The sequence below is a fragment of the Taudactylus pleione genome, unplaced genomic scaffold (genome assembly GCF_031769625.1).
Source record: "Taudactylus pleione unplaced genomic scaffold, aTauple2 ptg000129l, whole genome shotgun sequence".
Classification (NCBI taxonomy): domain Eukaryota; kingdom Metazoa; phylum Chordata; class Amphibia; order Anura; family Myobatrachidae; genus Taudactylus; species Taudactylus pleione.
The window spans coordinates 15,099,894-15,126,218 of NW_028284531.1; the positions used below are offsets into that span (position 1 = coordinate 15,099,894).

A 26,325-nucleotide genomic window follows, 5' to 3' on the forward strand; every position below is an offset into this window, starting at 1 on the left:
GTCCGGTCGTAGCGGCAACCGCAGAGTACTGTCCACGGACAGACCCTGAAGGTCTGAGAACCAGTGCCGTCTGGGCCACGCGGGAGCTATCAACAGGAGCGTCCCTCCTTCCTGTTTGAATTTCCGGATTACCCGTGGAAGAAGGGAGACCGGAGGGAACAGGTATGCGAACCGGAACGTCCACCGGACGGACAGAGCATCCACCAGAGACGCCCCTTCGTCTCTTGTGCGAGACCCGTACACCGGCAACTTGTTGTTGTGCCGGGACGCCATGAGGTCGATTTCTGGAAGACCCCACCTGTCCACCAGTAGTTGAAAAACGTCCGGGTGCAGGGACCATTCCCCCGGATGAACGTCCTGGCGACTTAGAAAGTCCGCCTCCCAATTTAGCACTCCCGGGATGAAGACCGCTGATATGGCCGGAAGATTGCGCTCCGCCCAAACCAGGATCCGAGAGACCTCTACGAGAGCCGCCCGACTGCGAGTTCCTCCTTGCCTGTTTATGTAGGCCACGGTGGTAGCATTGTCCGACTGGATCTGCACCGGGTGACCCTGGAGAAACCGCTGTGCCTGCTGGAGAGCATTGAAGACCGCACGGAGTTCCAAGATATTTATTGGAAGCTCCGCTTCTGTCGGCGTCCACCTGCCCTGGAACAAGTGTGGACCCGAAACTGCTCCCCAGCCCCGAAGACTGGCGTCCGTTGTCAACAGGACCCAATTTGGAACCCAGAACGGACGTCCCTTGTTGAGGTGGGTCGTCTGTAACCACCACGCAAGGGACAGGCGAACCTCCTGGGTGAGCACAATCGTCTGGAACTTCAGAGACTGAGGCAGCCCGTTCCACTTGGACAGGATCAGGTGCTGCAGAGGTCTGGAGTGAAACTGGGCGTATTCCACCATGTTGAACACCGACACCATGGAGCCCAGTAACCTCATCGCCGAGTGTAAGGACACCCGGCGGCTGTGCAGGCAACTGCGCACCCTTGACTGTAAAGCAGAGATCTTGTCCTCCGTCACGAAGATCCTTTGCTGTCCCGAGTCCAATAAGGCTCCAAGATGCAGAATCCTCCGAGACGGGATTAGAGTGGACTTCTGCCAGTTGATTAGCCAGCCGTGCCGTTGCAGCAGTGCAATGGTCAGGTCCAAGTGGCGTAACAGGAGCTCTGGAGATCCTGCCACCAATAACAGGTCGTCCAAATACGGTAACATGCGGACTCCCTGCAGCCGCAGAGAAGCCGCCATGACCGCCATCACCTTGGTGAAAACACATGGTGCTGTTGCCAGGCCAAAAGGTAACGCCCGAAACTGGAAGTGGTCGCTGCGGATTGCAAACCTGAGGAACTGTTGATGGCGCAAAAGAATAGGGACATGCAGGTAAGCGTCCTGTATGTCCAATGACACCAAGTAGTCCCCAGGTTCCAGCGCCAGAATGATGGACCGTAGGGTCTCCATCCGAAACTTCGGGACCCGCAAAGACTTGTTGAGTGCTTTGAGGTTGAGAATCGGACGATATGACCCATTGGGTTTCTGTACCAAAAATAGATTTGAATAGAAACCCTGGCCCCTCTGGGAGAATGGAACAGGCACTATAACTCCAGCCTGGAGCATAGTGTGCAATACCTTCCCCAGCTCCGTAGCCTTGTTCCGGTCTGATGGGAGACCCGTGGTGAAGAAGCGAGCCGGGGGTCTGTGCCGGAAGGAGAGGGCGTATCCGTGGGAAACCACCTCCAGAACCCAAGTGTCTGTCGTAGTGGTCGACCAACACTGGGCGAACTGTAGCAGGCGGCCTCCCACCCTGGGATCCCCCAAAGGGAGGCCCGGACCGTCAGGCCGCAGGCTTGTCATCTGGCTTGGGGGCCGGACGTCTGGTACTCCATGCCTGCTTCCGGGGCTTGACCGATTTCTTAGGGCCAGCCTGTCGAGGAAACGACTGTGGTTTGGGCCTGCCCTGGGCCCTAGATGACCGAAAGGACGATGGTCCCGAACCAGAAGGAGCAGCGGCCGACGGGAGACAAGCAGATTTGGCTGCCGCCAGCGTGGCCACAATCTTATCCAGATCCGGACCGAAGAGAACTTCTCCGGTAAACGGCAACGCTTCCAGACCTTTCTTGGAATCTGCGTCCGCCTTCCAGGATCGCAGCCACAAGGTGCGACGAGCAGCTACCGCTGCTGAAGAAATTCTAGACACCAGAGTACTAATGTCTAGAGCCGCCTCGTTGATGTAGGTGGCCGAATCACGGAGATTACCAATCAACTCCGCCTGTTCGGCCGGACAGTCGGATTCAAAAGAAGCCTCTAATGAATCCGCCCAGCGCTCCATCGCTCTGGCAACCCAGCAAATGGCCATAGCCGGCCGTGCTGCCCCCCCTGCAAGGGAATAAGCGGACTTCAGGCAGATTTCTACCTTGTGGTCCGTAGCATCCTTAAGGGAGGACATGGATGGCATCGGCAATGTGGCACTACGGACAAGACGGGTCACGTGAGAATCCACCTGTGGAGGGGATTCACACTTAGCAAAATAATTATCCGCGAACGGATAAGCCACCGCCAGGCGTCTCTGCGGCTGGTATCTTTTGCCAGGTTGTTTCCACGCCTCCTCTAAATGGTCCACCAACTGACCCGAAAGAGGAAAGACTGTGGCATCGCCCTTCACATCTTTGAAAAAGGCATACTTAGATTTAGCCGCTGGGGGAACTTCGTCCTCAATCACCAAGGCTGTGCGGACCGCCCGAATAAGTCCAGGAATATATACTTTGGACTTAGCATCAGCGTCCTTAGTATGGAGAGGTTCCTGATCGTAAGGATCCAGAATCTCCCCATCATCAGACGTCCCTTCGTCATCCTCATAAGGAGCGGACAGAGACGCCACCGGCCTTTTATGAGGCCGCATCACAGACTCCCCTTGCAACACATCCGACAAGTGCTGTACAGAACTCGTCAGGGAGTTAACCTACGCTGGCTCCTGAGAACCCGGGAGCGGGGAAATAGGGAGACTGTGGGGTACCACCAATTGTCGTGGGAACCCCTGCACGGGTGACGACACCACAGACTGCTGGGACAAACCAATCGGAGTAAACGCGGGCTGCGGAGCTAACTGGCCCACTAAAGCTGTTAACGCCTGAGCGAAACAAGCCCAGGGCGGCTCCTGTACCGATGCTGTAACCGTAATAGGCCGCGCCATGGACAAACACTGCCGGCAAAGGCCCTCCGCGCTACCCTCCCCCTCCGCTAACGGTACTTTGCACGTGGTACACTGTAGCCGGAGGGGAAAATCACTTTCAGACATGATGGCACCACGTATGTGACCTCTCTCACCAATTAAGTATTAAATAGGCGAGAGACCACCCTGCAGCACCGCACCGCAAGGGCTTTAGCAGAAGAACAGGGACAGTAATAAAGCTGACAGTTTAGAGAAGAAAAGTTACAGGCAGCGCTAGCACAGTCACATACAATGCAGAGAAATAACAATTCCTGCACTAACAGCGCTGATTACTCAACTACACAGACACAGGGCCTGGTAGGACACAGCGCTGCATACACAGACCTGAGCCACAGCGGAGGAGAGGTATGCGGGGGGACCCAGACCACGATGCTTCCGTCCAGCGCTTCCAGCAGCGTTCACCATGCGTTCTGGAGAAGATGGCCGCCGAGGAGCAGAGAGGAGGCTGGCCTGGGGGAGGAGCGCTGCCACAGGACCAGTCGGCAGCATGCAGAGAGGGCTGTGTGCAGCGGGGGAGGCGCCGGCTGTGAGACAGGGAAGGCGCGCTCCCCTGGCATGCATTTAACCCCTGGGACGCCGCAGCGCTACAGCTCTGCTGCGGTCCGCTGTCCCAGGGGGTAGTGGAAGCGCAGGTTGGTCGCCTGGCTCCACGCTGCAGCCAGTCCCCAGGGAGCCCCCTGCCTGGGGACTTAGGACCATGTGATCAGCGGGGACCCACCGCGGGACCCCGCTGCTTACCTCTGTCCCCCTTGAATCCGGCCATGGTCCGGAGCATCTGGGGTCACCGCTAGCTGTGACCCCAGACGCCCACCAGCATCCCCGGATCAGTACCGGCGTTCTGGTACCGGCGGGGTGTAGGGAAGACAGCATGGACGTCAGGACTGACTGTCCATGCTGTTCATCCAGATGTGCAGCCACAGCTGCATGAAGAAAAAGCTTCAGGGGCTGTTCTAGCCCCCACTCCAACAGGTGCACCCGACTCCGGCCGGGCACCAAACTAAACTGAGGTGCCTTGGCCCGGGGGCGGGGTATAGGAGGGGGACCTAGTGCATCCTGGGAGGCTGAAAGCTTAACTCTTTGGTGCCCTGCGACTGACGTCACACCTATACCCAAGGTATCCTGTGGATACCCTATGGACCCTGAAGTAGAAAAGCTGTTGCATAAGTTGTACAAATGTCGCACACCAAATCGATCGGTATAAGATAGCACTGTAGTTTTCTCGCTTCTATGAGTTGTAATTATGCAAATAATATGCATATTTTGTGAAAAAAAGACAGTTGGGGTAGCCTAGTCGCATGGGACCCGACGCACCAAGAGGAGCTATTTGGTGATACCCAAGCAGTAAGGACACATCTGTAGATGTTTAGGCTGAAATTAGAAGCAGCCCCACCCGCAGTCTGTAACCCCTACTGTTACAAGCGTTACAGGTACTAACAGCTTACGGAGCCCATACCCCTAGCCTTTATTGGGGCAATTCCCCGTTCTGCCGGAGTTATCGGAGAAATCCAACATGTTATACAATCTCAATTCCAAAATGAAAATGGTAGGAATCTGCGAGTCAGGGAGTTTTAACCTGTTGAATTTCCCCAAGGCTACTTATGGCTATAGCTTTAATAATGAATGTAATTACAGACAAATGCTATGACGTGCAGTAAAAGATATAAAATTCCTACCAAGACAGGACTTTCTATTTGTGACTGCAGAGCTGGCAGATGCTGCACAAGGAGACCAAAGCGTGCTCGATCCAGATCATCTTCTGTCCCCAAACTTTCTGGCTGGGAATCTTCTACTATGAGACATGGTGTATTCTGCTGGGAAAAATCTGAGTCCAACTGGCTTTTAGAGGGGTCCATTTCCTTCCCTAAAGATACAATACCATAAAACTCATGTTAGTTTGGCTGACCCTAGATCTGCTCTACGTTTATGTATATGGGGAAAACCAATGACAGAAAAGCATGACACAGGAAAGTGGACCACATAAGGCTTTATCATTAACCAAAGACCAATTCATAACCAAAGAGGTAAACAGGGATTATAAACACATTACAGTGTTATACAGATATTGCTGGACTGTGAGCGCCCACACTACCCTGTTACAAGCCTGCAACCTGGTATGTAGTTGAATATATATGTATATTGTGCACAAATTGAAATAAAAGTCACAATCCCAGGAGCATTCAGGCATTAGAGCATATAGGTTCCTCTTCAGTCAATATAGCAAAAGCATTTTTATGTTTGTTTTCAACTGGACATAAATCCAAAACAAACTTTGCAAATCAATAATATTTGATTTAGGCTTTTCAGGTCCGAGCAAAGTTGTTCTGTTTTTTTATGTCCAATTTGTAATGGAGCATACACGTGGTCAGATCTGTCAGATGAACGATTTGAACGATTTTACCAAAGATTTGAACAATTTGAACGATTTTTGACTGCATTAAAATGAATGGAATCGTCCAAGTCTGACTGCAAACACATCAGATGTCAGATATCGTTATCTGACTATCAGGAACGCGCATCGTTCAAATCGTTCATCTGACAGATATGTCAGATTTTCCTTCAGATATGAACGATTGAATGATTTTTTAAATCGTTATCGTTCAGATCTAAAGAAAAATGTGACCGTGTGTATGCACCATAACGCTTTACTATCAGGTCTTGTGGCAACAAAGAAACAAAGATCATGTGATGATAACTATATTTGTATTATACACTACAGTTTGAGTCTCCCATATCCAAAATGCTTGGGACCAGGGGTATTTTGGATATTGGAATATTTTGTATTTTAGAATATTTTCTTACCATAATGAGATCTCTTGGGAATGGGACCCAAATCTATACACAGATGGCTTTTATGTTCTATATACACCTTATACACACAGCCTGCAGGTAATTTTATACAATATTTTTAATAAGTTTGTGTACATTGAACAAAGAAAAATAAAAAGGTTTCATTATCTCAGTTATGCCAAAAAAAATTCCGCTTTTCGGAATATTCCGTAGTTTGGAATATTTGGATATGGGAGACTCAACCTGTAGTATAATTATAACCGTCTACAAAAGCTATGTACCAGGAGAGTGCAGATTTTATAATGTTATATTAATGATACATAGCTTACATTCTAAATAGGGAATCCACTCTCAGGATCCTGCACAATTTGGGGTGCCCAAATCCCCCCGAGTTTTTTCAACACCAAATCCTGCCGTGTATTAATGGGATTCTCGCGGTCACTGAGACAGCCACTCACAATGACCGATCACCGCTGGGACAGTTGTGAATTATGCCCAAAAGTCAATTAAAGTCATCCAGGAAATAAGTAATTTTACAAATGAGGGGCACACTTTTCTGCTTCATTTGATGAATGTGGAAAAAGGCCCTAGACTGCACACCCTGAATATATATAATGGGAGGTGCTACCTGTGGAGACTTTTGTTGCAGACACAAAATGAAAAGTTACAAGTGCACAACTCCAACATTACTAATGATATATAATACATTTTGCAATAAATAGAGGTTTTAGCATAATCCTGGCCAAGGTTATTGGCCTACCCACCGCGTCCAGGTAACCTCTTAGGGTAGGTCCCTAACATACTGGAGTTAAAATCCAGAGCGCAGGACACCCCCAAACCAGCTCAGCTGAGCCGCCCCAAGGCATCACTCTAATGAGAAAGGTGAAGAAGTGTAAAAAAGTGTTAGATAGGAGCAGCTACTGCTGCATATATTAGAGGTAAGGTAAAAATAGAGATGTGAAAATAATACATATATAACAAACAAACAATAGAGGTGCTAAATGTGCAAAAAAGGAAAAATGTGTTATAAAGCGATGCCCTTAAGTAGCCCAACCAAAGCAATCCAGGGGACCTACCCCCAAAAAATTAAACCATAGTTGCAATTTTCCCAGATAATCCAACTGTAATGGTACGAGATAGAAAACCTGTAGATGCTGAACACCACTTGTGTCGTCTAGTGCACAGTCTTCCCCATACAATATGTGATGTTCTCTACAAAAAGGGAGCTACTGATCATTCACAATCTACAAAGACCTCTTCATCCACAACAAATGGCTAATCCATCCTCTTGTATAAACAATACAATGAAGATCATCACAATGTAACTCTGCCTAACATAGATGATAAGTCTGACAACTGAACCAGTAGGTGATATTGCAGTTAAAGATATGGACATGCCCTTCTCTGTAGCCGGGTATATAGAGAATAAAATCCAAAGACATATTAGCAATTACACCCTGGACGCCTTTCTTTTTTTAGGTTATACTTTCAGCAAATGAAAAAAAAAAATAATTATTATTTTTTTTTTTTTAGAATATGCAGTTTGCATTACATCATCCATCTAGCCAACTTATACCCCTTTTACACCGGAGCTAAAACCCGGGTTATTGCAGGGTTAACCCGGGCAGCTCCTTGGTGTAAAAGGGGTGAGGGTTGGATCGCTGGGTCGAGTGACCCGGCAATCCAACCCAGGTAAATAGCAGGGTTTAACACGGGCAGAGCCCGTGAAACCCTACTGTGTGCACGGCGCACTCCGGGTCATGATGACCTGGAGTGAGCCGCATGCCGGCCGATTGGTCCGGCTTCCGTAGCACTTGGAGATGACGTCATCTCCAAGCGTCCACTTTCACGCCGGAAAAGCCGGATCTATGCAGACCCGACTGCGGTGTGAGCGGCGCCGACTCAGGAATATCCCGAGTCGGCGCCTGCTAAATTCCGGGTCTGACCGCATAGGAACCCTGTTCCAACTCCGGGTCAGACACGGAATTTTGGTGGAAAAGGGGTATAAGGGGCGGATTCAATTAGAGGCGAAAACTGGCGTTTAGAGATAAGTTTCAGCGGATTCGGACTTTCCGCCTGTTTTCAAAGTATCTCCATATTCAATTCCAGGACGATTTCGCCTAAGCAGAAACTCAATGCATTGTAATAGGCGGAAAAGTATCGCCTATGTATAGCGTGTGAAAAAAAAAGTGCAAAATCGTTATTTTGGGGTACAAACGTGGGAAATGACTCAGAACCCTTGGTACAGCCCCCCAAAGGACAAATCAACAAAAAAATAAACAAAAAATCACCTCAGAACACCCCAAAAGTTCTGTTTTGGGGGTAAAAAAGTAAAAAGTGGGGGGAAAATGCATAAAAACTAGTGAAATAGGTGCGTTTTTTAAAAGCTCACTTTAGAAACATAAAAATATGCTTGCAACCATTTTCAAGTACCCCAAATTTGACTGGACTGCTTATTTTCACCAAAAATACAGCTTCGTGCCATTCTTCACGACTTTTGAAAAGACACTAATAAGAAGCAATTTAAACTACATAAGTACCCCAAACACTTATTAGGGCTATTAGTAAACCTCTACATTGATTCCCTATGTTAGTGCATCTTTTTGGTGGGTACAGATTGATTTCCCCAATTCTGACAGTACTTTTCGCATTAGCCGCTTTCCGTTTTCGCCTGTTTAGGAATTGAATAGGGAGAAGAGCGGGGACGCGTGCGTAAAGACAGGCAAAACTTTTCCGACTTTTCGCCTCTAATTGAATACAGGCCTAAATTACAATTTCCAGTGTAGAGATTTGAGCTGTATTACCTGTAACATTTGTTTCTTAATCCCAAACCTGAAATTAATCCAGGAATAGTAGCCAGTAATCCCAAAATTCAGGGATTTGTAAATAATTTCAAAACTAATTCTAATGCACAATTATTATTATGAATCAGACAATAACCCTTAAGACCAATGCCCTGTGTGAAATTTCTGAAATGTCATCTATAGTTATGTAAATATTAAAATAAAATATACATATATTTTTCATGTGGGTGAAGCAGTTGCGAGGAGGACATAGGAAGCATGTGCAGGTATGATGCAACATAGCTGCGCCTTCCTACAGAGATGTACCAAAGGTGGCCGTACACTGTGCAATTATCAGCCCAATCAATTGCAGAGTATATGGCTGCGGTCTGTTGGGCATGAGAAATCTTTCAGCATGCCTGAAACGCGACAGTTGATATACAGCCTAATTACCTGTGTATGGCAATATCAGATATTTGGTCTGCCTGTTTGATGTCGAGTTTGACCTCACAGTGGGGCCATTCATAGGAGAACGCAGGAAAATCATTGGGTTCAAGTGTGCAATGATTTCCCTCTGTGCCACACTGCAATGGTTACAGCACATTCTGCACCTGCCATAGGCAGCAATGTTGATGGACCTGCACATCAGCGGAATCACGCCGCTGTCGTGGCCTTCTCAAATGAACTCTCATTAGCTACGACATTACCATAAAGATGCAGTAGCGGCTGCAAAAAAAAGATACATCCACTACTGCAACTGCGTCCATCTCTGATAATATTCCCACTAAGATGTTTTAGCGGGGCACTGCGCCCTGCCTTAAGTTAAAAGGGCAAAATGCGCCTTGTCCCATGGGTGGGAAAAGTTGCAGTGACTGATCACCACCAGGTGAATAGTCGCTGTGCGCACGCACAGGGCCGGCGCCAGGCTTTGCTGTGCCCAGCGCCGTCCTGTGTTGCCGTCCTTCCCTCCTCCGCACCCACCCCCTGGGCTTACATTTACTCACTACCGCCAGGAGGGAGGATGGGCTTTTCCTGCGCCCGCCGGATACAGTGGCCCTCCAGGAGGACTGGCTTGTCCGTACCTGGAGCCGCTACTGTGCACGCACACAGCATCTATTCACTGTGAGGGGAGTGCTTGGTGGAAGCCCAGCACCTCCGTAAGTGCTGGCCATGCCCCCAAGTGTGACAAATTGGGGGCGTTCCACTAGGCCACACCAACTTTTCGGGATGCCCTGGCCGTGAGCCTGCAGCATTCTAGCGGGGAGACTATCTGAGTTACCCCCAGTGTGTACCCGGCTTAAGACAAACATGTTTTATACTAGACTTTTTTTTGTTGCAATTGTTTTCCTTGCACTACTATGGTCTATGCCAGTGTCCGTACACCTCCTGTACCCATGGACTATGCTATTACTGCATGCTGCCTTTTCAGTATATACAGTGCCTTGCAAAAGTATTCACGCCTTTGCATTTTTCATGTTTTGTTGCCTCACAACCTGGAATTAAAATGGGATTGTTTGAAGGTGTGCATCATTTCATTCACAGAACATGCCTACAACTGTGAAGTTGTGTTTTTTTTTATATTGTGAATCAAACAACATTCAGGACAACATAACAGAAAGCTTCAGCAAGGCACTGTACATGTTTGAAGATCGCAACATTTTAATGTTTAAAAATACCACACCGAATGAATGTGTAGATATTAAAAACAAGTACATGTGATACTGTGTATTTTGCTCGAGGTTCTTGTTGTTGTTCTTTTATGCAATATTTATATACAGATTTCCTGCTGCCCTCCAATAATGCTGGGTACATACTGGACGACACATTGTTTATGCAGGAGATGAACAATATATTGTCCTGGCCGTTATATCTGTGAACTTCGTCATTGACAGATATATTGCGTCGTCCGTGCATCATAGCAAATGCGATATATATCGTTCACATCTGTCAGTGTGTACACAAAACCTACCGGCCCATATGCTGGCCACATAAGCAGTTAAAAAAAATGTCAACACTGCTTCCTCTGGCCATACATATCGGTCTTCCAATTGGTAAGTGTGTAAGCACAGACATATACTTAAAAAAAAATAAAAAAAAAATCGGTTGATCTGTCAACCGAGTGTGTACCCCATAACCGCTCTCTGTGAATTGACTGCACATCCCACAGATCTCCTGCCAGGCATAACAATCTCTCTAAACACTGCCTGCACCCCTGCTGCTGTCACCCCCTATAGATCTCCTGCTTGTCGGGTAATAGTATCTCTGTACATTGCTGCAGCCATCTCCTACATATATCCAGCCGTCGGGGAATAACAGACTCCCTTGTGCACTGCCTGCACGCACCCCTGCTGCTGCCACCCAATATACATCTCCTACTGCCGGGCACTAATATTCTCTCCGTGCATTGCCTGCACTGCTGCGTCCACCCCCTTTGTTCTGCACATGCATGGAGGTGCCGGTGACATCATACATTGCATAGCCCCCCTCCGACTCACAGTTGCCGCATCTCCGCCAGTGCCATGCAATGTCGCCGCACAGATGGGCCGTATGTATTGTATCTGTGCCCTACAGCGGAGATGGGCAGCGCAGCATCCGCCAACACACACACGCTGCCTGCAGCCCGGGAAGCACTACCACGTCATTCAGGCCGCCTCCTACTGGCCAGAGACTCAGGGAGCAATGCTGGGCACACTCCCTGATTGGCTGCATGGGGAGGAAATCCCGCCCTCCTTCAAAAGCTCGGCCTCACCATGGTTACTGTTGCAAAGGGGCAGAGCAGCGCAGCTCAGGCTGCAGGCCTCAACATCCCTCCCACCAGCACCGATGTCTGAGACCTTTAACCATTGCATGGCGCCCAGCGTGCCCGTCTCTGCACACTCCCTGCCCAGCGCTCATCTGTTTCATGTGAACGCTGGGCATGGCATTAGGCTCTGCATTACTTCCCATACGAACAATTGGCAATTCTACTCATGCTGCGCTTGGAGCTCATCCTAGCAGATGTTTTAGGAAAGCACAGAGCGTCCATGCGATTACTCAGTAATAGTAGAAGGTTGGTGCGAGCGAGGTTTGTTTGAAATGATAATAACAGTTATGTATACAGCGCACACATATTATGCAGGGCTTTACACAGGGCCGGCTCCAGGTGGAGCAGCGCGAACGAGCCCTGTGCGAGTACTGTTTATCGCCCCCAGAACCCAGCTTGGTCGAAAGGGGGCGTGGTCTAATTACAATAGACCACGCCCCAATATCATTCCATTTTAGGGGGCGAGCCCAGCACTTCATCACCAGCTGGGCTGTCCCCAGTTGTTTCCCTGGCCTGCACTGAATAAAGCAGAGCTGTGGTGGCCCTCGTCTCCAACCTTCTGACCGCCAACGCAACACTTCGGCCCTCGGGTGGAACAGCGAGACAGTGCCCAAAAAACGGGACTGTCCCGCTGAAACGGGACTGCGCCTCTATAAGGGGGTGGCCATGTTCGACCACACTGGTTGAACACCCTAGAGCCAGCCCTGGCGTTGCAGCTAGTATTTCTCATTCAAATCAGTTCCTGCCCCAGTGGAGTTTACAGTCTATGGGCCTGATTCAGACCCGTACGCAGTTCCCAGTCAGACCCTCCAACAGGACCCCTTCCACCAGGTACAAAATGCGCTGCTCCTGGATTTCCTCCTTATGATTGCAGACACCTGTGTTGAAACACCTTTCTCATCAATTAACTAGTTCAACACAGGTAACGACAATCATACATTAGGTGGGAAGTCCAGGAGTTGAGCATTTTGTACCTGGTGGAAAGGGTCATGTTGGAGGGTCTGCAGCAGGTTTGCCAACAAAATGGCTGCCTCTTCCGGGAGGAAGCAGCCAGCACGGCACAGCAAGGGGGGCATAACGCGTTTTTGAAGGTGCGATCGTGGCCCCGCTCCCGCTACACAATGCCGAGATTACCGCTACTGTGTTGCCGAGGGCAGGGCCACAATGACGCGATTCAGCACAAATTGCGTTATCAGTTCCCCCCGGACCGGCCACATATGAAAGCCGGTAGGGGGTGGTGCTGGCCAGGAGACTAGCCCATTTTTCCAGGGGACCGGGAGCGACACCCGATTTTCGGGAGAGTAGATAAGTATGGTCTTCAGGTCGCAAATGACCAATGTTTTGGGGACTGCGCATGTGCTGCGATTTCACTACAACCCCAGTCTAGCCTGGTAGAGGAGTTCCGGCGGCCATTCTAAGTAAGCTTAGACTTACTCAGATGGCCGATGGTGATCCGATGCTGTGTCTCTAGATGCAACACTCAGATCTGCAATGCTGGCAGTGGGTAGCTTCAGACCCCCTGCAGCATTAGCAGTTTTTCGCATAATTTCTGCATCCATCACAGCAGCAGTGTTTACAGTGTCCATCTCTGAATCAGGCTCTATGGGCCTGATACACAATTGCTAATATGCACGCAATCGGCCAATTGTTGCGAGCTGCGCATGCGGCATCGCAGTGTGCGTGAGCAAACTAGCCACTGTGATCAGGACTGCAATCGCAGAGACTACGCAGACCCATCGCAGAGTAATTGCCAGGAAGTGCCGTTTGTGGGTGGTGACGGGGGTGGTCAGCGAAACACAGGCGTGCAGTGCGTTTGAACACCGTTGCAGGGACGTGCATAAATTAAACATTGCGATAGTGTGCGATAAAGTTAGCAATTTCGAGTAAGGTGCAAGTGTGCGTGAGGCTGCGATGGTACTCTATTGTACCAATGTTTTCGCAGTCTTGCTAAACATTACGGATGTGTGTAAGGTAAGGTGGGCGTCCCTGTGTAGTGCTGCGACGGCATAGCGATTATAATGGATTAGCATACTATCGCAGTTGAACTGCGTGCGTAATCGCTGTTGCATTCACAGTTGCGATCCGTAATGAATACGGCCCTATATTTCCTATTATTAATATTAAACGTTTACCATCGTATTTCATAAAAATATATTTTTTAATCTATTGAGTTTTGAAATAACAGGAAGAAACAACAAATCTAAACAATTGTTTGTCTTAAGGGGTCCATACATCTAAGGCCCCGATTCCCTGTTCTGCCGATTCGACCTAATCGGCTATCAGATCTGCGGATCGGCGGCCATTAATGCGGATCGGGCACATTTATCATGTAAAAAATCTCCGACTTGCTAATTCCAACCATTTTCAGGTCCGGATCAGAGAATCAAGATTTTTCAACATGTTGAATATTCCTGATTCCCCGAACCTGCCGTCGGCAGAACGGGGAACTGCCCTGATAGTGGTTAAATGTATGGGCCCCTTTAGATCAAAGGAGCAATACACACATAGGGCCTGATTCAGACCCGCTCGTGAGCGCTCGCAAGCGGGTCGATGTTGCCCAAGTGCGCATGCGCACGACGGAGGCGGCTCCGTCGTGCGCATGCGCGAGACCCGAATAACGACGGCTAAATTTGGTGAAGGGCCTATTGCGTGTGCTGCAGGGTGGGGGTGTGACTAGTGATGTGAGGAGTGTGACCAGTGCTGGTGGGGTGTGGTATGTGCCGTGAATTGCGGCTAGCAACATGGTGGGCGTAGCTTGCAAATTGTCTTCCTAGCTATTAGGAATGTGTAAGGAAACTGATTGAGGCACCTATAACATGTTCCTTCTGGAAGGTGAATATCCAAAAGCAGTGATGGGTATTAAATGATATGCCAGCAATTTGTTTTTTATTATGTACTGTACATAGCTGTAAGGGTACTTTGTGACCTAGCAAATTTACGCTATGTGCTCCTTCTGTCCTTGTTTTGATAAAATAATGAAACTAATAATCATATGCTACAGATGTGTCCACGTACATCTAGCTTCCTTAAGCGTTAAACAGCCCTTATAGTCGCGCCACGACTCGGGTAGTGCCAAACGTCTTTTTGTTCGACTTTTTTTACCTTCAAATGCATCTTATTCGCACAATGGTGTGAACAGAACGCACAAGAAGCTTCTGCTGATTAAAATTATATGTGCAACTGCGGTCTATCTGCAACAAAATGCTACTCCATCCGCCCCCTTTTTTAATCCGGCCCTGGGAATCACCTGTAGAGCAGTTGAGTGTACGTAGTTCAGAGTGTTATTATAACAGCGGTATAGTGGATATGGAGAGAGAATGTATCAAAACTTTTGAGACAGTAAATATTTGTTGCTAGTATATCTGTACACTTAAGCTCCGTACACACGGAGCGATCAGACAACGAACAGATATCGCTGTCTGATCGTCCTGCATGTGCTAGATGTTCGATATCGAACATCCAGCACAAGCACCAACCCCCATAGTAACCAGGCTACCCTGGTCAATATCGACCAGGCTGGCCGGCATGCACGAGCGATGGTCGATATCGACCATCCGTGCCCACGCATCGACCGTCGTTTGGGGGTTGGAAGGGCGATATTGTTATTGTTCATATTGTCCTGTTTAATCGTACCATGTGTACCTTTAGACAAATCTTTACAAAGACATTGTTAAGAAAAAAAGGATATTTTCCTCCTGATGTCAGTGCATCAAGCACTATTCAGTATTAGCAGACCTTGCTGCTTTACAATCCCCATCATTACATGTTTATTGAACTCGCTGTATAAGTGATAATATAATGATGATGAGCGATAATGCTTTTGGCATTATAAAAAGTTATCCTCAATAAATAAAGCCTGCACACTAATAATAATAATAATAATAATTGGTGGTGAGAATTGCATGAAATATACAGCATCAGAATATTTTTTCTGTATTGCAAAAGGAACATTTCCAATGGACAAACACGAGGGTAATCCAGAAAGTGAAGACCGTTTGCACATCCCACCGTACAGGTCATTTCACCCTCCCCAATGCATGGTAGGGTGGTCTCCCTAACCTGGTTTCTAAGTGCTCTGTGAGTGGTCTGCTGCTATTGTTGTTTTTGGTGATGTGCTACAAAATCCCTCCTACTGGGAAGCGGGAAATGTTATACGATTCCTGAATGTACCGAAAGTGAGACCTGTCGAACAGCAAGTGTATGGTGATGTGAGAATGTGGTGTGAAATGTTCAATAATGGATGAGCAACCGTGCATGACAAAGATCGGCTGGGACGCCCATCACTTGTCACAGTTTTGGGTTGGACTTTCTCATCCACCCTATAGTCCGGACCTTGTGCCAAGCGATTTTCACCTTTTTACTAAACTCAAAGAAGAAAAATGTTTTGGAAGTGATGATGAGTTGAAGCTAGTAGTCAGCAACTGGTACAATGGATTGGAGGCAAGGGGAATTTAAAGCATGTGGACATTTATGATAAATGCTTAAAAGTAGGAGGTGACTATGTGAATAAATAGACAAAGCTACTCTGTGTTTAAAATATATATATATACAGTGTATATATATATATATTTTTTCAGGCCAACAGTCTTTACTTTGTGGATTACCCTCATACCCTGGGACACTACCTGGAGATTAGCGACAGTTGGTTACTAGTACAAGAGAAGTTAGTCATTGTTTGACTGATCATAATTATATGGTGTCTGTAGAGAGGGTTCTAAAATTGTATCATGATCATATCCAGTGAGATCACAAAATCTTCTTTTTTTCAGGTGTCCTTCAACTTACGTCACCTAGGTTTATATTTTGGTTTGCCCATATGTAAACTCATTGTATGCAATGTAATTAATTCCCAACATCCTTCCCTTTCCCTTTTAGTACGTTGTTGGTCACTTTTTCCATCATGCCCTTTTCAGGTGGATCAGCAATGCTAGGCACAGATCAATTTCACGAGGGTAGTTCCATTAATGTGAGTGAGTTCACTCTTGAAATGTGATAGACAGACAAGCAGTTGCATTTAGGCAAATAAGGAAGCAGTAATTGTATTTAAAAATCTCTGTGCTCATGGATAGCCTTAAAACTTAGACTGTTGAGGACTGAGTTTAGGAACACTACTATACAGTCAGAATCTCTCACCCGATCTGCCCCAGGGCCCAGACTACTAGCCTTCCCCTGTAAAGGTAGGGTTGTCAAAAGCATGTTGACAGTATTTCTGCATATCTCTGTGACACCCACCACTTCCACCCAACTTTTAAGATGACCATACACGAAACTGTGCAAATCAGCCGACCAAATGAGTGGTGTGAACGATTATAGTTCAGTATATGGACCTGAATGATAAATGGATAAAAAACTGTCAGGATCGCTTGGTTTGGTTATCTATTCAGTTTGTGAATATAAGGGGTGTAATGCATACATGCCTACTCTTCCGGAAATCGCGGGAGGCTCCTGATTTTTCGGGTAGCCCCCCGCACCCCCGGAATAGTAGACATATCTCCTGCATACCGCCCACTTCCTAGTGAAGTGGGCAGGATGGGGAGATTTTACCTGGAATTTTCAAGTCTGTCAGGAAGGGGTGGGGCTAAATGATGCAAATCGTGTCATTTAGCCCTGCCCCCTCCTCACGGACCCGCGAATCACGGGGGTTTCTGTAAAGGGGACGGGGTCTAATGCCGTCTGTCTTCTGGCCCCGCCCCCCAAAGAGGAGAGCAGCAGGTCCCCTCCTGCTGCTCCCAGAAAGTTGCCCAGGAATGTCGGCAAGTATGGTGTAACATGATGGCTAAGGAAACTCTACTTATAGTATGGAATGATCTTTAGAAACCATGACAGTGAGTCACACAGAGGGATCATGTGACTTGGCAGGTCTGATTAGTAGTCATACTTACGATTTGTGATTTAAATCAAAGCAGGGTTGCCTACCGTCCTGAATCGGCCGGGAGCCTCCCGATAAACGGATGCAGCTCCCGGCCCCCCAAAAAAGCAGGCAAGCCTCCCGACTGCCGTCGATCCCCCCCGCGAACACCTGTTAAACCCCCGCAGCGCGGGGGGGCAGCTACAGGATTCACGCTGAATCGCGTCATTTTGGCCCCGACCCCTGCTTCACAATGCCTGTTTTATCAGCATTATGTAGCGGGAGCGGGGCCCCACCCCCGTCATGCCTGCAAATGACATCTGCCTGTCCAGCCAAGCCCCAATTTGACAGCCACGCCCCCTGCCCTGCTGACCTGGCTGCTCCCTCCCGTAAGGAGCAGCCAGATAGCCAGCAAGTATGAATCAAAGTACTAAAAAATGTAAGCAAAAAAAGAAACATTATTCTAGAACTTGATTGGTGTGCCCTCATTAGTTATAAATAAATGCTTTTCAACATAATTGTCTGCGTTTGCCCTAAGGGGGGTATTTATCAAAGCTTAGAGAGAGATAAAGTTGTGAGAGATAAAGCACCAACCAATCAGCTCCTAACTGTTATATTTCAAACACAGCCTGTAAAATGTAATTAAAGCTAGGTACACAGGCCCTGATTCAGAACCGGACACTCTGAGAGAGCGCTCGCTCTGAATCAGGGAGTCTTTTTTCTTTTATGAAGCGGCCTCCTGGCCGCTCGCATTGCTGTGGGCTGCCACCCACAGCTAATGCGAGCGGCCAGGATGATGGTCGCGATGGTCAAGACCATCGCGACCATTGGACTTGCGACGAGACCCTTGTAGTAGGGTCTCAGGGCCGAAAGCCCCAGAGAGCTTTCAGCTCAAACAGAGCCGAAAGCTCTCCCACTGACATCACTTGTGATGTCAGTGGGGCCGCCCCCAAACGGTAGGCGTTCCCATGGGTACGCCTCCGTCTGGGCAGGCAGCCCCCGACCTGCCCACCAAAGGGGGCGTGCTGTCACTCAACATCGACAGCACGCCCCATTTGGTGTGAGACCCGGAGCGACGGATTGCCCGTCGCTAGCCGGGTCTCGCGCATGCGCACGGCGAAGCCGGCTTCGTCATGCGCATGAGCTGTGGGCCACAAACGACCCGGTTGCGAGCGCTCAGCGCTTGCGACTGGGTCTGAATCAGGCCCTGAGTGCCCGATATATCGGCTGTTCAATTTAACAGCCACAATATCATGTGTGCATCGGCCAATCCGTTGTCCTAGTGTGTACCCAGCTTTAAAAGCTGAATGGTTGGTTCTTTATCTCTCACAATTTTATCTCTCTCCAAGCTTTGATAAATACCCCCCTATGTATGTAAAAGTGACCATGGGAAGAATAATAATAATTTTTGTGTTACATTAGGTTGAAAAAGCTCTTTATTTCCACATAATTACTTAAATAAATCCATTTATGCCATGAGAAGGAAACAAGTTTTGTTTAAGTAGTTTAGGAAATTAAAAAGTAATTCCCTGTTAAACCAATGCACATCCAATCCATAAAATTGGGTCTGGTTGTAGTGGTACAGTATAAACCTCTTCCAGTACTGACTGGATCATTTGTAAACATTACTAAAATTACCTTACGCTGTGACCACACAGTTGGCTCAGACATAATGCAGGTCCCAGGGAACACAAATGTTCCCTGCTGTATTAGATATACAAGCCATATCAGCTGACAAACATGATGGTTTAGCCTGTGCAGTGCACAATTAAATCAAAATATAGACATTAGATTCCCCAGGGTTTAGTAGTAATCATATGTCTACATTTAAACACATTATTGTGAGTTATGTTCTAATGACTGGCTATGTGCACTTCACACCTGCTCATACTAGTTGCTGATCACCAATGACAAGACAAGGGGGTATATTTACTAAAGTGTAGGTTTTTAGACGTGGAGATGTTGCCCATAGCAACCAATCAGATTCGAGTTATTATCTAGAAGGTGCTAGATAAATGTCAAGTAGAATCTGATTGGTTGCTATGGGCAACATCTCCACTTCTAAAAACCTGCACTTTAGTAAATATACCCCAAGGCTTTTGATACCATAAGCACATATGCTAGCATGTCCCCAGCTTTATTCCACTGCTAATGGCAGAACAAGGATACCTAATTGGTGCCAACATTTGAATTATGTTTCAAAAACACATAATTGTGGTTGTTATATCCTTTACCAATATTCTAGTTGAAGCTTAGGGAACCACGTACGCAGATAGGCTGATTGTTGTGTACTGCTCATGCATATGCACCACACTGCGCGTGCCCAGTGATCGCACTGTGATTACGGATGCACTTTGGAATCCATCACAGAGTGAGTGACAGGCCATGAGCGTTTGGGGGTGGTGACAGGGGAGTGGTTGCAGAATCGCAGGTGTGCCTGTCCATTTGAGCACCGTTGCATGGGCGTGCATAAATTAGCCGCTGCGATTGCCTACATAGCTCACTGCGTGCAACGAGACTTGCCATTTCTGAGACAGACCTGTTGTAATTGTGCGTGACGGGCTGATGTAACCGATGTATATGCAGGACTGCGAGGTATTAGGAATGTGAAAAAGCAGTAGTGGGCATCTCTGTGCTGGCTGAGCGGTGGTAGACATTATATTTTCGCAGCTTCATTGCGTGCGATTAGGCAGCTGCGATCTGTGCTGAATCAAGCCCTAAATTCCCATCACTGCTAATTTTATTAAACACATTTATTGTATTTTAACTAGAGATGAGCAGGTCCGGTTCTAAGAGAACCGGACCCACCTGAACTTGCAGATCCGAGGCGAGATCCGAGTCCGGCTCAGATGTTCCCACCTGACTCAAAGCGAGGCAAAACGTCATCATCCCGCTGTGTCGGATTCTAGCGAGCTTTGGATTGTATAAAAGTCCCTCCCCCACTGTGATTGGCGCCATTTGCTTGCTGAGTCCCGGGCTGTCAGGGCTGTGCTTCATCCAAAAGGGGCTGCTGTGTCCATCAAGGGCAGGGGCTTCTGTGTCTATCTAGGGTCTGCTGTGTATATACACAACACAGGATGGGCTGACGATATAGGGTTGGGTGCTGGTATAATCTGGGGTGATGGTATAGGTTGGGGTAATTATATAAACTGGGGTTATAGGCTGGGGTGACGCCTGGGCATAAGACCAGAAAAGCCACATCTTGGGTGTGGAATTATTTTAAACCAAATCCTGACAACAGTTGTGAAGGCATCTGTACCATTTGTAAAGCCAAAATTAGTAGACAATCGAGATAGGGACCTTAACCCTGTTACGTCATCTGCAGCACATCCATCAGATGTCGTCATCATCATCGCCATTAGTGTGTACATCCTCTTCTTCACACAATATTCATTTGTCCCCGCTGGAATCCACCATTAGAGGCGCCTCTGTATATTTTTTACTTAATTGCTGGTAAAGGTCTTCCTCGAGGGGAAGTAGCATCATAGGCCGATCACTGACAAGATTCTCAGATGTGCTGAAAACTCTGGAGGGTGGGCAGCTCAACTAAAGCAAATCCAGTTTGTGCAAGGGCCTCCAAATTACCTTTTTTTTTTCTGCCAGTAGTCAAACGGACTGTCTGACATGCCTATTTGTATGCTATCATTAAGATTTTTTAAATTGTCCTCAACCATTCTTTGAATGGTGACCATATCAGATGGAGTCACGCTAAAGGTGTGATTTATTGTAGGCAATTCTGGACGGACCAGATGTCAAAACTTGGTTGTGTTGACTCATCTGCATTACCAGTGGGTGTTTTGAAAGTTTATTTTTTTCTCAGCAGATGCACTTGCTGGAGAAACTGAAGGAGAAGCCATTGCTACATCAAGTGTCACTTGAGCTGACAATTTGCTTATTAACAGCTCTTTACATCACTTCAGATCAGCAGGCATGGTGCTCAAGGATTCTCAAGAAAGACACAATGTAAAACTTAAACCTTAAATCTGAAATCTTGCATTTGCTCTGTTCCGCTTGTCCACATATCTGTGCTGGTTAAGTGGACAGTGGGTACAATGGCAGTTTGGAGGCCACTAACTAACTATGTTTTTTTTATTAATGTCCCTGTACAGGTTGGGAAAAAGTTTCAAGTGGAATCTTTGCAAAGGATTATTTAACAGTCAATTGTTTTGGTCCCCTTCTGGGATGAAAATCCACTCCTAGCAGCAGAAGCAGGTGCAGGATTCTCAAAAAAGACACAACGTAAGACTTAGGACCTGATTTAGACCCGTTTGCTAGATGCGATCGCTCGCCCCCAGCATATGTAAATTTGGCTAAGTGTCGGCATGGCATGCGCTCGCTCGGAAAGACATAAGCACGCCCACTTTGTATTGGCGAGCAATCACTTTGTGTATGCAGACGCCCGTTTGCGTATGTAGAGATGTCCAGTAGCGCACGTCATCTCCAGGAAGTGTATTAAAACATTGGTACATTGAGGACCATCGGAAGAGCTCGCAGCGCTTGTGGTTGCCTTACCTTACCGCAAGCACTACGAGGATTTCAGTGTAAAAAAAAAGGCTGGTGACATGTATTATGACGCTGTCTGTTAATTATGCACTTAGAAACGGCGTTGCAACACACAGGCACGCCTGCGTTCGCATCTCCACTCCTCCGTCATTAGTGTCTTGCCCCTGTTACCACCCACAAACGGCCTCTCCTGTCACTCATTACACTGGGCTGTCTTTGCTTGGCGAGCGAGCTGATTCCGATCGCTCTGAGTAGTTCGCGCACGTGCAGAACGAAGCGTGCACATGTGCGGTCGCTTAACATCGGCCATGTACGAGTGAGCGGCCGCTTGCAAACGGGTATGAATGAGCTCCTTAAACCTTAAATCTGAAATCTTGCATTTGCTCTATTCCGTTTGTCCATCTGCTGGTTTTGTGGACAGTGGGTTCAATGGCACTTTGAAGGCCACTAACTAACTATGTTTTCTTTAATGTCCCTGTACAGGTTGGAAAAAAGTTTTAAGTGGAATCTTTGCAAAGGATTATTTAACAGTCAAATATTTTGGAAAGCACTACTATTAGTCTTCCTGGTCCCCTTCTGGGATGAAAATCCACTCCCAGCAGCAGCAGCAGCAGCAGGCATGGTGCACAAGAATTCTTCTGGGGCAAGGATTGATGTGAATGAGTAAAATATTTTTTTTTGTAGATTCCTTCCCTCCCTCAAAAATACTTTGGAATAAAAAAATGTAATTAAATTCACTACCAATCAACCCTTCCTATCCCTGCCTTCGACTACATACATACTCCAACTTCCTCAGGCCTCTCTTGAATAATAAAAACATTTGTTCCCTGATGTGCCACGTTGGAAGTTGAACTGCCACGTGTTTGTGCCACCCACTGCTGCCACTTAGCTTAGTCAGCCAGCTAGCTTGGTGCAAATTTTGGGCCTAAACTGGATGAAAACAATATTGTGAGGTGGTCAAAATTGACTGGAAACAAGTGGAAATTAATGTTATTGAGGTTAATAATACTGTAGTAACAAAAGCAGGCCCAAATTATGTGATTTTAGCTGTTTTTATGATTTTTTTTAGAAATAATACAGCTCAAAAAACAAAACACGGAAGGCCGTTTCTGGCAAAACTAATCCAGATCCAAAACCAAAACACGGGGGTCGGCGCACATCTCTAATTTTAACTACACGTTGTACAGAAAGGAATCTTACTAGTGTGTTATCTGAGGTGAATTTGTATGTTCTCCTGTGTCCATGTAGGTTTCCACCAGGGGTTTCAGTTTCCACACTGGGGCTGGTTCTAAATCAGACGCAAAGTGGCTGTATTTTGCGGGAAGCTGCAGAAGCCAGACTTACTATCTTACATTGCCAGGATCTGTGAGGCTTCAATAGGGAAACCGATCCGACCACTGATTATCTTTCCACAGCTGCAACTGTCATGATTAGTATTGGCACATGAACCAGCCCCAAGCCCCTTCCCCATACACATACCTCGGAATACCACAAAGTATAGGTACTTGCCCATGACACTCCCACTACATTTCCATGACACACAAAAGGGTTTAGTGCCATTGGATCCCAGTCGCTGCCCAGTTCCTGCCACGAAACACCCATATCAAACAAAGATCCTTCCTATTTAGACTCAGTTGAACCTATGCACAAATGTGTAAATTTGCTTCTGCGCATGCGCTGTATGGTAAAACTATGGGCCGTAACTAGGTGTTTGTGCCCGGTGGCGCCGCACAGAGTGCAGGGCTCTATGGGCGGCACCATCGCCGCACCACTGCCCTTGCTTCTGACTGGCAGTGTCCTTTAGATGCTCCTGGCAGGCACCCTGCAGTCTGTGCTACTGATAAGAGGATCCTCAGAGCCTGATTCAGAGATGGACGAATTGCAGAGCTGCACACAAGCGACTGTGCAATTCCGTCCCTCAAAAATTAAATTGCAGTAGAAAGTGCCAGACACCACCTTGCTGCACTTGCGATCCCAGTGCTGTGACTGATCATCAATAGATGGTCGCAATGGTTGCTCCTTGGGGCAGGCTACGGGAACTGATGCTTCATGCAGTCTGGCCGGATCTTGGTCACTTCAGAGACCAAGAATCTGCGTCCGCAATCGCAGATCCACGCCCGTTTTCGTGAATGGTGACCAGCAATGCCCCCGCTCCGCCCCATAAATGCTGCAGCATGTCAACCATGCTGCAGCTTGGGGGGATCTGCGAGTGTGATCAAAGGACCCGCTCTGCACATGCTCAGCATGGGTCCCGCACATGCGCAGACCAGGAAGCAGAGATGTCGGGTTAGCATACCTCTCTGAATCAGGCCCCCAGGATGCTCCATTCAGCGCTGCACTTACCGGTGCCACTGGTCCTGCCCCCTCCGCACAACATAATAACATTAGGCGCTGAGGGGGCAAGCTAATAGCCCTATTACAGTGTGGGTAAAATTTGCTATTTGAGTCCTTTGAAAGAGGTGCGGCTGACATAAAATCAACTCCACAGTCTAATAATAAGCATGCGCTGAGCCCATTTTTCCACTTTTGTCACATTCCAACATCAATATCAGTCATTATTTTAGTACCAACATAAATCACATATGTGTCCTCATACACCTAATATCCATACGTCATACGGTGCAAGACACCTGGCGTAACTGAGCCGTTCTGGGAGATGTAGTGTACCCTCTTTTTCCTTAAATGTTGTGTGTTATTTGCATCGCAGATGCAGCAAAACACCACTCACAGTGTACTAAAGACACTGGGCTGCGACTTTAATCACACATGTAAATAAGTACAAAGTCGCAGATGAAGCACAACGTAACCTGGTGTGAGAAAAGGCCGCATCCAGTGCATCTTAGCACTTTACATACAAATTTATGTGCAGTCACAGACAAATATACAAGTGACTAGAGCCACAGTGTATGAGGGCACATCTGTGTCAGACTCTACATTTTCAGAAAATACTATTTTTCGCAACACATCACAAAAAATACTTTGTGGTTTTTGCATTAATCCATCTTTCCAAAACAATAAAAAACAGAACTCACTGTGGAGGTTCTCATAATAAAATCTGTAGTTGAATATGATCATGTTTTTTTTTTGTTGCTTTTTTTTTTAGAATTTCCACTGTCTAGGTTTAAATGCTTACAATGTATAGGAAGAATTTGGTAGCCCAACAAGGCATTCCATTATTTACACAATAAATCCCACTAGATTAAGGAGCTGAGCCCCACGGATCTCCCATCATAGAATGCAAATGGCAAGTTTTGCATACAGCACATGCACAGAAGACAATGTATACACTTTTACATATATCCGTCCAATACCAAGTCGGACGCAACTTGGTCGGATCTGTCTTTCCGTGAAACAGGATATTTTTGGGTGGGAACTGGGTGGTGTCAAAGTGTTGGCCATGTAACAAAACCACCCTCTGACGGCTCTCTTGCTCCTAGCATGGGGCTGGTGCAAGTGCCGATACGAATGATGACGGTTGCGGGGGCTGGCATAAAACCAATGGACAGCAGGGGTCTCTACTTACACACGCACGAACCTGTGTATTAGTTGAACGGATACTGGCATAAGCATAAGGTAATAAATCAGGCATCCGCGGCTGTCTGCAGCGACAGCTACTTTTTGTGCGACTCCGAATTAGCCCCTAAATGAGGGAACCCCTACTTTTATTTGACGCAAGATGATGGAGATCTGGTCAGTATGCCAGAAGGGCCGAAGGCCTGATAGGCCGGTCCTGTCTGAAAGCCTGGTCGAGGAGGTCTTTCTCCAGGCACACGGCTCTGATGGCATACAGAGAGAAAGGGGCTTCTTGCAAGGCCATGTCTCTGTGCCTCATGCCACGCCACATGAGGCCATGCCCCTTTTTTGTGCATACAGAGAGATGCCGGGCCCATATTACAGCACCAATTTGTCCCTGCCCCCATGTGTGTTCAGTATGGGGAGATTGGAGGAATTCTCACTGCTTTTGAGGAAACGGCAAGTGCCGAGAAACGCGTCAAGCCTGCCCCACATGCTTTTTTGCTGCACAACAGAGACCTCTGAAAATCATCAGTGTGCACCGCAGTACACAGTCTGATTGCCGGTTCACATTTTGGAAGCTCCGACGGAAGTAGTCTGTAGGATCATCTAGCTCCACGCTCACTGTTAGCATTTCTGGCTAACACTGCAGAGTGAGTCAACTTACCAGTCGGAAGTGTCAGGGGAACAACACGCTTGTCCACGAGTGCACTCGATCGGACCATCTACCCCGCAAGACGGACTAATTTGGAGTACAAGGTACTGTACCATCACCTATTAATGTGGTAAAACACAGGTCTCCAGGAACATATGAGCTCTGATCCAGCACGCTCAGTTCCCATTATCACTGTACTGTTTCCACATCACC

At 47.4% G+C, this 26,325-nt stretch overlaps 1 protein-coding gene across 6 annotated transcripts in view; it reads right to left on the reverse strand.

The window, feature by feature from the left end:
• TP53BP1 (tumor protein p53 binding protein 1) overlaps window positions 1-26,325 on the reverse strand; it is a 158,956-nt gene that overhangs the window by 121,497 nt on the left and 11,134 nt on the right. For 5 of the 6 annotated variants that reach the window (XM_088472870.1, XM_088472869.1, XM_088472868.1 and 2 more), the window contains exons 1-2: window positions 11,286-11,431; window positions 4,894-5,081 (exon numbers count right to left, since the gene is read on the reverse strand). In XM_088472870.1, coding sequence (XP_088328996.1) covers window positions 4,894-5,073 — 180 coding nt within the window. In that variant the 5' untranslated portion in view covers window positions 5,074-5,081; window positions 11,286-11,431. Of the gene's footprint in view, window positions 1-4,893; window positions 5,082-11,285; window positions 11,432-26,325 lie in introns of those variants that run through there. The other variant, XM_088472866.1, reaches the window with a different exon arrangement.